Genomic DNA, 11,569 nt, shown 5'->3' with positions numbered 1-11,569 from the left:
GAGAATGCTCTCTCTGGGAGTGAGATGGGGTCAAATCCTCCTTCCTCCAACCTGTTGCACCATCCCTCACCAAAGCCCATGGCTATCAGGTCTGGGAGGGAGAAGGAGGATTTTCATCTCTGGCTCCTCCGCATCTGTATCACTGTGAGCTATGCCCAAAACAAAGAAATAGAGTAGGCAGTCCTGTTCTTGCATTGTGAAGACCAGGATCCCTTCCTGGAAGAACAATCTGCCCTGTGGTGGTTTTACCCTGCTGGGCAGCCAAATTCCACCACAACCACTCTCTCACTCCCCATCCTCAAAAGAAGAAAGTATGCTGCAAAGAAAAAAAAAAAAAAAAAAAAAAGCCTCATGGGTTGAGATAAGGATAATTTAATTAAAGGGAAAAGGAAGAGGGAAAAACAACAACAACAACCAAGCAAAAGCCACGTGGAAACATAGGAGAAGAAAAATAAATTATCTACTTCCCATCAACGGGTGATATTTGGCCGCACCCTCGGAAGCAGGGCCTCAATACACATAGTGGTTGTTTGGGAGGACAGATGTCTTCATAATGAGAATGTGTGTATGGCGCCCTTCCCACCACACCCCCTTTTTCCCCTTCTCCCCTCTTATTGCTATTGAAGCATAACCAAAACTAAACAACTTCTACTTCATGTGAAATTTAGTTGTCTGTAGGAAAAACTACCGCATTTAACTTTTTTTCTAAACAAATTATTCAAGTGTGCTTTGGGTTTATGTGAGATAATCTGTGTGAGGGCAGCATAACAAACTATTAGTGAATACTGGTGATAAATATTGTATGGAGATATTGTATGGAGATAGATATCCATCTCTCTGAGTTTAATTACTTGCAGCACTAAGTGTGAATTCCCATTCAAAGGAACACACATCTGGTTTAGACTGGCAAAAAAGCTTTAAACTGTTTGGTCATATAGTCTAACAAACTATTGTGCTGTGTCTGTTATTTTTAAGTAGTAATGTAAATGGCATGCATTGAAGTAAGACGAAGGGTAGGCTGTGTGAAACTTTCTACAAAGCATGTATGGTAGGGCACAAGAGGGGTGGTTTTCTTCAGTTTTAGATGATTTACACTTTGTATACATGCCTAGACTCATAACTTTCTGAAGTCCTAATTTCCCACTGCTAATGTTCATCTTTTTCTGTGAAAGACCTACTGTAACAAGTGGTCATTCAACATAAAGTCAACTGCAATGATGTTTTGGAGCAAGAACAAATTCCTTAAAGTAGTCTGAAGCAACACTGAAATGCTGTTACTGAAGTAGTAATAGATTAAAACTTTCCGCAGATGTATTTTCTTTAAGTTGATTTTATCTTTTCTTAATTGCCAGTGGATTGTTGACCTGTGCTGTGGTTTATGTGTATTTCTAAAAGAAATGTACAGAATTTCTGCAGTTCATTTTTGGAGCAGAATGTACATAAATACTGTTTAATTTTTTATTATTTTGTAACATAACTTCAAAACTAGAATCTAGGAATTTGAACTATTCTTATTAAAGTATAATATGGAATTAGATGCCTCCATGAAGTATAATAATCTGAATTAATTTCCTTTAATATTTCTTGTTTTCTGTTGCCTCATGTAGTATCCAATTTAGTGTTTCAAGCTGTAGTCTCTTGTTTTCTGTTTGTTTTTTTGTTTGTTTGTTTGTTTTCTTCTGTAGTTTGCTTGTTTGTTCTTTGAAGTTTTTTGTTTGTTTGTTTGTTTTCAAAAAAAAAATCATGTCCACTGTTACTGAAAATGAGAATTCTAAGCACAGAAATTGATGCTTTTCAATTGCATGTTTCAGCATTTTTTTTGAATTCCTGATCAAATGAAGCCTGCAGTATTTGCCTGAGGAATCAAACACATGTGAAAATATAGTTGGTATTTTTACCTTAAAATTGTAGAAAGTTCTGTTCTTGTATGAATACAAAACTTTTAGATAGAGATTTTATTAAAATTAAAGGGGGGGGGGAACAAATCAGGGAAAGTTTGGGCAGCTTATATAACATCTTTATTAATTCAGTGAACTCTTAATTATGCCAGTTAAAACTGTGATTTGTTATCTCCATTAGAATCATAGAATCATAGAATATCCTGAGTTGGAAGGGACCCTTAAGGATCATCAAGTCCAACTCTTGACACCGCACAGGTCTACCCAAAAGTTCAGACCATACTAGTCTTTCAAATGATACTCTTTTATGTCTTAATGCATAAAAAGTAAATGCCATGGTGGATTAATATAACTATAGTGTACTGGTATCTAATGCATTTACAGCTAAATTGAGTACTCTTATTGTTGTATGCATTTAGTCTTGCTTGGCTTTAGTAAAAACTGATTTATGAATTAGATAAATGTAGTGTTGGACATTGATTTATTTTTTTTTTTTTATCCAGGTGAAGAGGTATAACTAAATGTATTGCTTAGAGAAACAGATAAAATTAGAGGTCTAAAACAATCTCATTGTTTCATACAAATCTCATACTGTTTCATACTTGGTATATGACTTACTTTTGAGTTATCAAGTCACTGTGGTGGAATTAATACTTGAATGTGCAGTATTGCTTTGAATTTCTGCTTTCTGAGTGGATTATACGTGGATTATCAGTGCTGACTGGGGAATCTTGGTTTCCTGGGCTTCTCTCATTAGTATTGTTAACGTGGATACTTAATTCGGGTACCCCCTCCCATCACCGTTCAGGTTCACATTAGACAATTTTTTAATTCAGTGAAATCTGGCTTTTTTGTTGGCAGTGGTAACTCTGCCACGTTCATAAGACATATGCTTGCTTGTGGAAAATGGCAACAGAACACTTGATCTGTTTTTGGGCTGTGTGATAAGAGCGTAAATAATATGAAGGTTGTTCCTCTAACTGTGCTGTTGGGATTCCTTCACGTGAGTTCCCTCGTTGATTTATCACCGTGTTTTAGTAGACGCCTTCTGCCACCTGCTGTTCGCTTTGCAGCACCGCTCTTCCCCCTTTATTTTAATGTTGAGCTTGGCTTTCCAGCGCCCTGACCTGCAGGAGAAAGCATTTTTAAAATCCCATTAAATCCGAGTAGCCTAATTGTAATTTAATACACTCCGTCCTGCTGGGAGTGCTGTGCCCGCACCCCAACGTTCGGTTAAACCGCCCTCAAATTTAAACGGCCATTTCAGGCCGTTACCACCAGCCCCTGCGGCCCCTGGGCGGTGCTCGTGCACCACACACCTCCCCCCTCCCCCTCCCCCTCCCCCCTCCGCCCGCGCGCCCCTCGGGAGCGCGCTACGCGGGGAGCCTCGCGCCCATTGGGCGGGGAGCGCCCGGCTCGCACCCGATAGGGCCGCGGCTCGGCCGCTCGGCGGCGCTCATTGGAGGGGAGGCGGCCGCGCCTGGGGCTGCACCAACGCACCCTGAAGGCGGGGGGGGAAGGAAATCGACGGGGTGCTGCGCCACGGCCCCCCTCAGGCACTGCGGTGGTTCGGCCCGCGGGGCGCCCTGCCCCTGCCTGTGGACAGCCCTGTGTGTAATTAACGGGCCTGCAATTAGCTAATGAGGGGCCTGCAATTAGCTAATGAGGGGCCTGCAATTAGCTGGTGAGGGGCTGTCCCCGCGCAGCTCCGCGCCTCTAGAGCAGCGTTGTAACTGCGCGGCTCCGAGGGCCTTCCAGAGGGTTCTGGTGTCCTTGGTTGAAATCCTCGCCTGTGGTGGAGTGAGGTGACTTGGAGGCACCTCGAGTTCCACACCATGCTCAGAGCTAATTAAACTAATTGTTATCTACAAGTTCCATTGTCTTTTTTTATTCTTATTTCCATACCTTGCCATTCAGATGCATACCCATACGGCCATTTCAGGATTTTAGCACCATATCAGTAAAACGAGCAAAGCCAGGGTAACGCACGCGTTCCAGGCACAGAGCAGGGGGGTCTCAGAGGGGCCGAGATCCCTCAGAAAGGGGTCTCATGGCCAGACCTTGAGTCTGTAGGGCAACTGTGGAGAACAGATGTGTTTAGTCTGTTGTTAAGATGATGGTGCGCATCTCCTGTCGATGGAAAGGGGAGATCCTTTTGTCTTCATTCAGGAGAACGTTCTATTCCTATAGAATAAGTGAAACACAGGGATATTTTCAATATTTTGTAAAACACAGGAATATTTTCAATATTTTTTAATGCATAGCAATGGTGGGACAAATGACGTGTTACACTCAGTGAAATATATCTAAATGTTCATAAAGCTCTGGGGTGCTTACACGCCACGGAGCATGGCTGTGTATGCTGCCCATCGCATTCAACATCTGTGTCTGCGCGTGCTAGCCGTTTCCCTGGCCCTTTGTCTCTCTCTTCTTGATGCTGCTGCTGCTATGGGGAAAAACAGAGAGAAAGAACAACAGGATATTGTCCGGTTCTGGTCTGTGTGCCAACAGTGACAAAACGTTGTTTTCTCCTCGGTTTTGGGATTCTTGTTGGCTTTTATTAGTCTTGGGCGAGCCCGAGCACGTTAAGATGTTTTTAAAATTCTTCCAGTTACTGTGGAAACCTTGAGTCTCCAGGAGGAAGGTGGTGTCCCATGCCCTTGTGCAGACATTTCTGTTCGGGAGGATGACACCCTGACTCATGCAGAGGAAAAGAAGAGCCCCGTTGCAGAACACAACAGGAAGACGTTCAGCACTGCTCTTTGCCAGGATGACACCTGCAGGGCTGCCGCAGGAGTGGAAGTGAGCCACAGGCTGGATGGGTAGCGCTGAGAAAACTGCATTGCTGTACAAATCTCACGCCAAACCAGAGCACCATTTTGGCTTCCATTCTCCTTTTCTGACACCTGTAGGTAAGCATGAAGTGTACTGCCAGATAGACTTCTGCAGCAAGTTACCGAGCAAAGGAATCATTCCGGGGTGCGGATTCACACCAAAGTGGTCTTGTTTAGCTGTCAGGATTATAATCAAGGAATATCAACTGCAAATGTGCTAGGGTTGCTGAGGCAGGAGCTGGCTGCTTGCCAGTGCTTGAATGAGGAGGTGGCACCCAGCAGGACGCCTGGAGCTGCGGGTGACACACAGGTACGTGCTGCTGAGGCTGAAGGCTGTGGGGTACAGCAGGAGGAGAGCGGGTGTATGGCCACTATTTTGGGATGGGGATGTTCCCATGTCTAATTTGACTCTGGTAAACTCATTTGACCTCCCAGTAAGTCTGCTTTCAAAATAGGTTATTAGGGTACAGTGACACACTTTGTGATTTTTAAGAAAATCTTAGCTTTGATAATCTCCTTAACATGCACTAAACCCAAATAGTCTGCAGCTTCTGTGAAGTGTGGGCAAAAGCTTTGGTTTCTGTGTGTTCTTGCGGTTGTGGGGACCACTGTCCCTGCTTTGCTGCACCCATACAAGACACCAGTGGTGATAAAGGCCTTTGTGAGAGGATGAAGCAGAGTGAAAAATGATCATTTAGCCAGCTAATGAGTTGTATTAAAACCACACAGGATATAACAGAGGTTTTAATTTCTTCAGTAATGCATCATATAGACCACCTAAAGCTAGGAAGCAATTGTCACAAACACTTCGAAAGATAAATGGCAGAAATTTAAAAAATCTGCTTCAAGTGTGAGAAGTGACAAAGTGAAATGGAACTACAAAGGTGAAAGAAATTAATGTGCTAATTACGTAATTGTGGGACTACATAAGAAATGCCTGCAATAGGGGGAGTTTATGCAGTTTGTGAGGACTTCAGTATTGATTTAGAAAGGCTGAATTTACGGTGTTGCAACTTCTGTTAAGCTGTAAGTTTTTTAAAGAACTTCTTAATAAATTGACCTGTTATTACATTGTTTGAATGCTGTAGGATGTGAAAATATTGATGTGATGCCTGAGCTTGATTTGAAGGGGGATGTATCTTAAAAATAAAAATAAACAAGTCACTGACATTACACTGCTGGGTTTTATCATAGCTTTAGGACACGTATAGTCCATGAGTTTCCTGTTTATGATTCTGATTTGGGATTGCTGTGTTCATCGTTCTACGTGTTCTGGGAAGTTCTGGGCTCTGTCTGATGAACTGGTTCTGTTGCTGATAAAAAAAAAAAAACCTTCCCTTTTTTTTCTGGTTTAATGGCTTTTTGGAGTTGTAGAGTTCTCTTTACTTTGAACTTCTCTGTGTCTGTGAAGAGCAACTATGTAAGACGTAAGAATACTTTATTTTGCAAATATTTGTGAAGCTTAAGCATTCAGTCTGTTGTGCTTCTAAGCTGTTCTTTCTGGAAATACTAAATAGTTGAGAAGCTTTGGCCAGCTCTAGTTACAATAGGGTTATTGACTGTTAAACAAGACTTAGTTTAATTCTTGTGTTGCTTTAATTACACTTCTGTAAAGACGCTAGAATACATTCTACTTTCTGTCTGGGAATAAATGTGCATGCTTCTTCATGATGTTTTCTGATGTGAACCTAGTGATTTTTAAATTGGTACTGCTACTCGATGGAGGTATGTCTAAAACAATTCTCTTACAGACTTGTTTCAGCTTGTTGAAATGTCTGTTGCTCAATAACTGTTACAAAACTTTAGATATTTTAGTATAAATTAAATAATTTCTTTCTAGGTATACTCATCAGATGCTTTCTGTGATCTTTATCTGTGAATCTGCTCAAGCAATTCCTTCCTAAACTCACTTTAGGAACCACATCTTGGTCCTTGTACTGCTTTAACTCCCAGAGAAATAATTAAATAACAAGACCGTATAACCTACTGAAAACATAAAATGACTGAATTCCTGGTTTGTTTTAACTGGTGCAATGGTGAACAACCCCAGCCGGTAGGTAGATGCACAAATCCCATCTTTTATCACATTTGTAATTTTATCTTTTGATTATAATATGAAACACTTTTACTATCGTGTTGTTTTGATTAAATTGGATTAATAGAAAAGCTAAGAATGGATATGTTATGCTGTGTTTAAGCTTTATACATTGTTTGTCAGAAGCTTTGCCAGTATGATTGTTTGCAGTTCTTAGATCCTATATGTAGGGGATTGACTTTTCCAAAATTCAAGAAAGCTTTTGCTAAAAATCAAGTAGCAGTAATAAAGGTGTGTTTGACCCTCTCATAGTGTGACCAGTGTGAAGCTTCAGCCTGGTTGCCACAAGGAGTCACTGGAGGGTCAGAACTGCCTTTTTTCTTTGTTTGCCGCTCCTTGTTTCTGTCTGAAAGCTGCCTCATATTTTCTGAGTAGAAACATAAGATATCTTTCTTTTTATAGAAGAGGCGTCGGAGACTGGACCGGAACATGATAGGAGAACCAATGAACTTCGTCCACAACGCGCATGTTGGGACAAGAGAGATGAGTAGTGACTTTTCATCAGTAAGTGTGCGCTCCTGGATAAGCAGGAATCTCAGCTCAGTATCCTGTAGAGCCAGTAGATACTAAAATACTAGATAATATCATGGAAGGACAAAACATCTGTCTTTGTGTTCACCCTACACCCCTCCTCTCCCCTCTCCCCCTCCCACCCCCCTCGAATTGCCCCTCAGTTTGTAAGCATAATGTACTGTAGAAGATATGTTCCACAAGACAGTCTGACTTCCTCAGTGTCTCTATGTGTGAAGAGAACCCTTTGGGATAATGATTCTGTGGAAGCACTTGATACTAGGTCCAGATTTCACATCACCCAAAATCAAAGTTGTGCCAAGTTGAGAGATGTAACAACAGTTGGATGTTGGACAGTAATACCCATTTCGTTCACTGACTTAACACAGAACTTCTAGGTTGTTTTTCTAGTATTTTTGTTGTTGTTGTTGTTTTAGTTGCTATTTCTCCCCACTGCTACTGGGACCTAGCACTGTGTGCTTCTTCAAATTTATGCTTTTAGAAATGGCTCTGACAACTAGACTTTGTAAGATGAATGTTCTAATTCTAACTCAGTCTACCCCTTCTTCTTCTAGACTGCATCAATTCAGGACCACATGAAGTCTAAAGGTGGTTACACAAATAGCACTTCAGCAACTGCTGAACTATAGGAAATTGAAAGAAGTCTGACATTTGCCCTGTCTTAAGAAGATCTCCTGGACTGTGCTTTCATATTCTCTAAAGCCTCTTTATCATGAAGTAGAGTACTTGAATTATAATAGGTCAGTGCGAGCTTTTGCGTTCTTTGCACAATAGCTTCTGAAGGAGTTACTGGAAATTATCCTTAAAAACAGTCTGTCGTGGTAGCAACAGTAATTTGTCACTGGATGACTTCCTGGCTGTATTCCAAAAACCTCAAAGTCGTCTTGTAGGATGGGACTGGAAGTTGGCATGAATTGTCTGGGGTTTTGTTATCTCTCTGTCTCTTCCCCTCAAGAAACAAGACTAATTTTTAATTGGAAGATAACATATTTGTACTTCCTACGTGGGCTAAATTGAATATCTAAGTAGGGTCTGTAACATAACTTTTGACCTAATTTTTGGATGGCTTACAATTTAAGGCATTAATTTACTGAGTTATGTTTTAGTATTTTTCTCCATGACTTTCAATAGCGAACCAACTCTAATGTGATGTAACTAGCTGAGTCTGCAAAACCCAGTGAAACTTCTGCCTTTCTGTGATAACGCTGTTGTAGCTTAAAAAACAGGTTTTGCAGACCTACCCACTTAGAAAAACAAGCATTTCTCTCAGTTACTGGCCTGCCTCCCCTCTATATGTGCACTAGTATAACTGACAGGTATTATTAATACAACAAAACTAATATCAGGTATCAGTTAATTTGAAGTGGTGCTACAGTATGCTCACAATTTTATGCTAATTTTGCATGAATACTATTGAATTTTAAGCTAAATACATTTAAGAGCTCCCGGTATTACCTATCTGTAACAATAACTGCACGGAACTGGAAGGGGTATCTCTTGCTTCTGTCTCTTTAATTTCGAAATTATTTTCTTAGATGAACTGAAGTCTTTCTTATATATGATTTTAAATGATATGGGTGAAATAAAGTATAATTTAAATGATAGAGTCAGGAGAATATTAAATGGAAACTGTCTCTTAGAGTTCCAGTGCTTTATAAATACGGATATTTAGCCATACGCAACGTACAGTTTATTTCTTACATCACTTAATAGAAAAACTAATAAGAACTGACAAAACTGCTTAAATAGAGATTTTCCTTTTATCACATCACTGACAACTGTTCTAACTTAAAATTATGAATGACTGTCAGTGCAGAAACTTGTGAAGTTTGCTGTTGTGGGATTAACTAAATACAACTGTTTAAATTACTGCCGAGTCAGCACCAGTTATACCCAAAGTCAGTGCACCTCTCCCTTTCTTGCTGTAGGCATAAGATCATCCATTAAACTTTTTTCATGAAAAACAAGAAACCAAAAGATTTGCCAGCTAGATTTTTGGAAGGCAGATTTTTAACTTCAATTATTATGTTTGTGGCTTATGATACTTTTTTAAACTGGCTTTGCTTAAGTCTTAGGCTGCCTATTCTGAGTATATTAGGTAACTTAAAACGAAAAAGGTAGGTTTCTGTATGCATTATAAAAAGAAATATTTTCCCCGTGCTTCCTTCCCATATTTCATCTTTAAGGGCCAAAGAGGAAGAGAATGCTACTTTCTGTAGTAGTCAACAGCTGATCATTGCATTCAGCAACCACATAAAAGAGTAAAAGAGAAATCTAATGCCCCACATCTTTCTAGATCCTTGTTTTTGAATTAAATACATGCCATATTTTAATACCTTTTAAAATTTGCACATTAACTGTAAACGTAGCTTTTTAAACACTTTCATATTTTTGTCTTCTAACTTCAGACTTATTCCAGCAACCTAGTTAGGATGCAGAGTTCAAAGAAGTTAAATCCTGTATACTGTTGAGGAAGCATAAAGTGGCCAAAATATTCTTTAAAATACATTCTAATTCATGTGCTATTAAACTGAATTCATGTATTCATTAGTCCATACCTGCCAAGAAAAAATAAACATAGGACAGCTGTGATGAAGAAAATGGGTTATATTTTTCTTAACACTACAAGAAAACAAGCTAGAGAGTTAGTATTTCCTGAAGACTCATTCAGTATATTTAAGAACAGAGTGGTGTGTGCATGACTACAAATAAAGAAGTTGGGGATCATGATAGTTCTTCTTGCTATAAATAAATCAACAGAGATAATTTTGTTATTCAGCTTATTTGTAGAAAAAATCTACTCCTGATTCTGTAAACCAAACAGCATTACCTAGCGTAAAAGTGATATTCATCAGACTACACAGTATTATCTAGGACTACATTAAAATTAACCAAGTAGTCATATTATTAAAAAAAAAAAAAAGAAATAAAAACATGTTTAGCTATTGCATTAAGTGCCGCTACTTTTTAAATGTAAACAACCATAAAAGGATGTCTCAGGTATTTTCTTTGTATAATTAGAAGCCTTATTTAGCTCTAGTCTGTCATGTAACTCAATATAAACCTATCTAGGTTATAATAAATCTGTTGAACAAGGCACTTGCACTCTTTTCATATTGTCAAAATCTTGATATTTTTCTCTGCAGTGAAGATGTATTGGTCTGGTGGACGAATCAGCATGGTTTGAAACTTTATTGTGCAAAATCACATTTCTCCACTAGAGAGCACGATTTTCCATCAAGCCTCTGTCAACTGCTTTATACAGGCTGTTCAGTGTGGGGTTGGTTTTTTGTTGTTGGGGCTTTTTGTTTATTTTATTCCAGTCAAGTTGAAAACAGAAAATGATACCGAAGGGTCAAACCTCTTAATCTACCTTGTAGGTTGTGACAACCTTACACCAACAACGCAATGTGGCAATGAAATGTTACTGCTATGACTTGATGGAATTTTTATGGTCTCTCTTCATAGTCAGAAATAAAGTAGCTTACAAGGGGTATAGGATTGTCTTCTGTATGTAGTCTGCCAGAATCTCATCACTCTATCTGTTTGTCTTTTTTACGTGTTTGTTTTTTTTTTTTTTTTAAAGGTAAAGGGGTAGGGGGGAAGTAGGTCTTTATTTTTAAACATTGTCTTACCTTGTGATGTCCCTGGTAGGCTTTACTGACTGTACCATACTTTTGCTTAAACCTGTAGTCAGTATTGAGAAAAGGTATTTTGATTTTTCACAACCTAATATGTCCTGTTTAATCTCCTGAAATGGCTTTGTAAAGAATGTGGTGTCATGCTATGTTCCGAGTTATCCTGTAATATGGCAACCTGTGACTCTGGCACGTAGGGCTAGTTCTTTGTATGGTCTCGCCATTGTGGACTATCACCTGCTTCTGTAACTTCCACTCTGTATAGACAGTAATTGAGATTAATAAATACTTCTAACCTTATTGTACCAGCAAGAATAAGCATGATTTAATAGTGCTAAATTCCATGGAGGAATGGTTATGAAATTTATTACAAGTTACTAAATATGGTAATTAATGTTGGAGGGAAAAAATCAAAGCTGCCATTTAGAGATGATTGTTTGGCTGCTCTTGATCACCTTTGGATGTACTTTGCTATCATCACTGTGACAGTGCCATAAAAACTTAGCAGGGGCAGATAAGAATGCTCGTCTGCCTCATAATGCTGTGGGGAGAGAGGAGATAAATGAGGGGATG

At 39.4% G+C, this 11,569-nt stretch overlaps 1 protein-coding gene across 7 annotated transcripts; it reads left to right on the top strand.

Moving 5' to 3' along the window:
* The first annotated feature begins 4,469 nt into the window (after positions 1-4,469).
* On the top strand, positions 4,470-11,301 carry LOC137863067 (CDC42 small effector protein 2-B-like). 7 transcript variants are annotated; one of them, XM_068695918.1, is made up of 4 exons: positions 4,470-4,810; positions 6,573-6,785; positions 7,230-7,331; positions 7,913-11,301. In XM_068695918.1, the coding sequence occupies exons 2-4, from the start codon at positions 6,732-6,734 to the stop codon at positions 7,985-7,987; spliced, it is 231 nt and encodes a 76-aa protein (XP_068552019.1). In that variant the 5' UTR covers positions 4,470-4,810; positions 6,573-6,731; the 3' UTR covers positions 7,988-11,301. The 7 variants fall into 7 exon arrangements, with proteins under 7 accessions (XP_068552019.1, XP_068552020.1, XP_068552018.1 ...); XM_068695919.1 differs by lacking the exon at positions 4,470-4,810 and adding an exon at positions 4,820-5,042; XM_068695917.1 differs by lacking the exon at positions 4,470-4,810 and adding an exon at positions 5,641-5,758.
* Positions 11,302-11,569: the final 268 nt, after the last annotated feature.

This window comes from Anas acuta, chromosome 12, assembly GCF_963932015.1.
Source record: "Anas acuta chromosome 12, bAnaAcu1.1, whole genome shotgun sequence".
NCBI lineage: Eukaryota > Metazoa > Chordata > Aves > Anseriformes > Anatidae > Anas > Anas acuta.
This window is presented reverse-complemented; position numbering and strand designations above follow the sequence as displayed.

Excerpts from the sequence above, each read along its gene's own strand:
- LOC137863067 (XM_068695918.1), top strand. The coding sequence starts at position 6,732 with ATGACTGAATTCCTGGTTTGTTTTAACTGGTGCAATGGTGAACAACCC. Across the intron at positions 6,786-7,229 it reads ATGGTGAACAACCCCAGCCG|AAGAGGCGTCGGAGACTGGA; the intron begins GTAGGTAGATGC and ends TTCTTTTTATAG. Across the intron at positions 7,332-7,912 it reads TGAGTAGTGACTTTTCATCA|ACTGCATCAATTCAGGACCA; the intron begins GTAAGTGTGCGC and ends TTCTTCTTCTAG.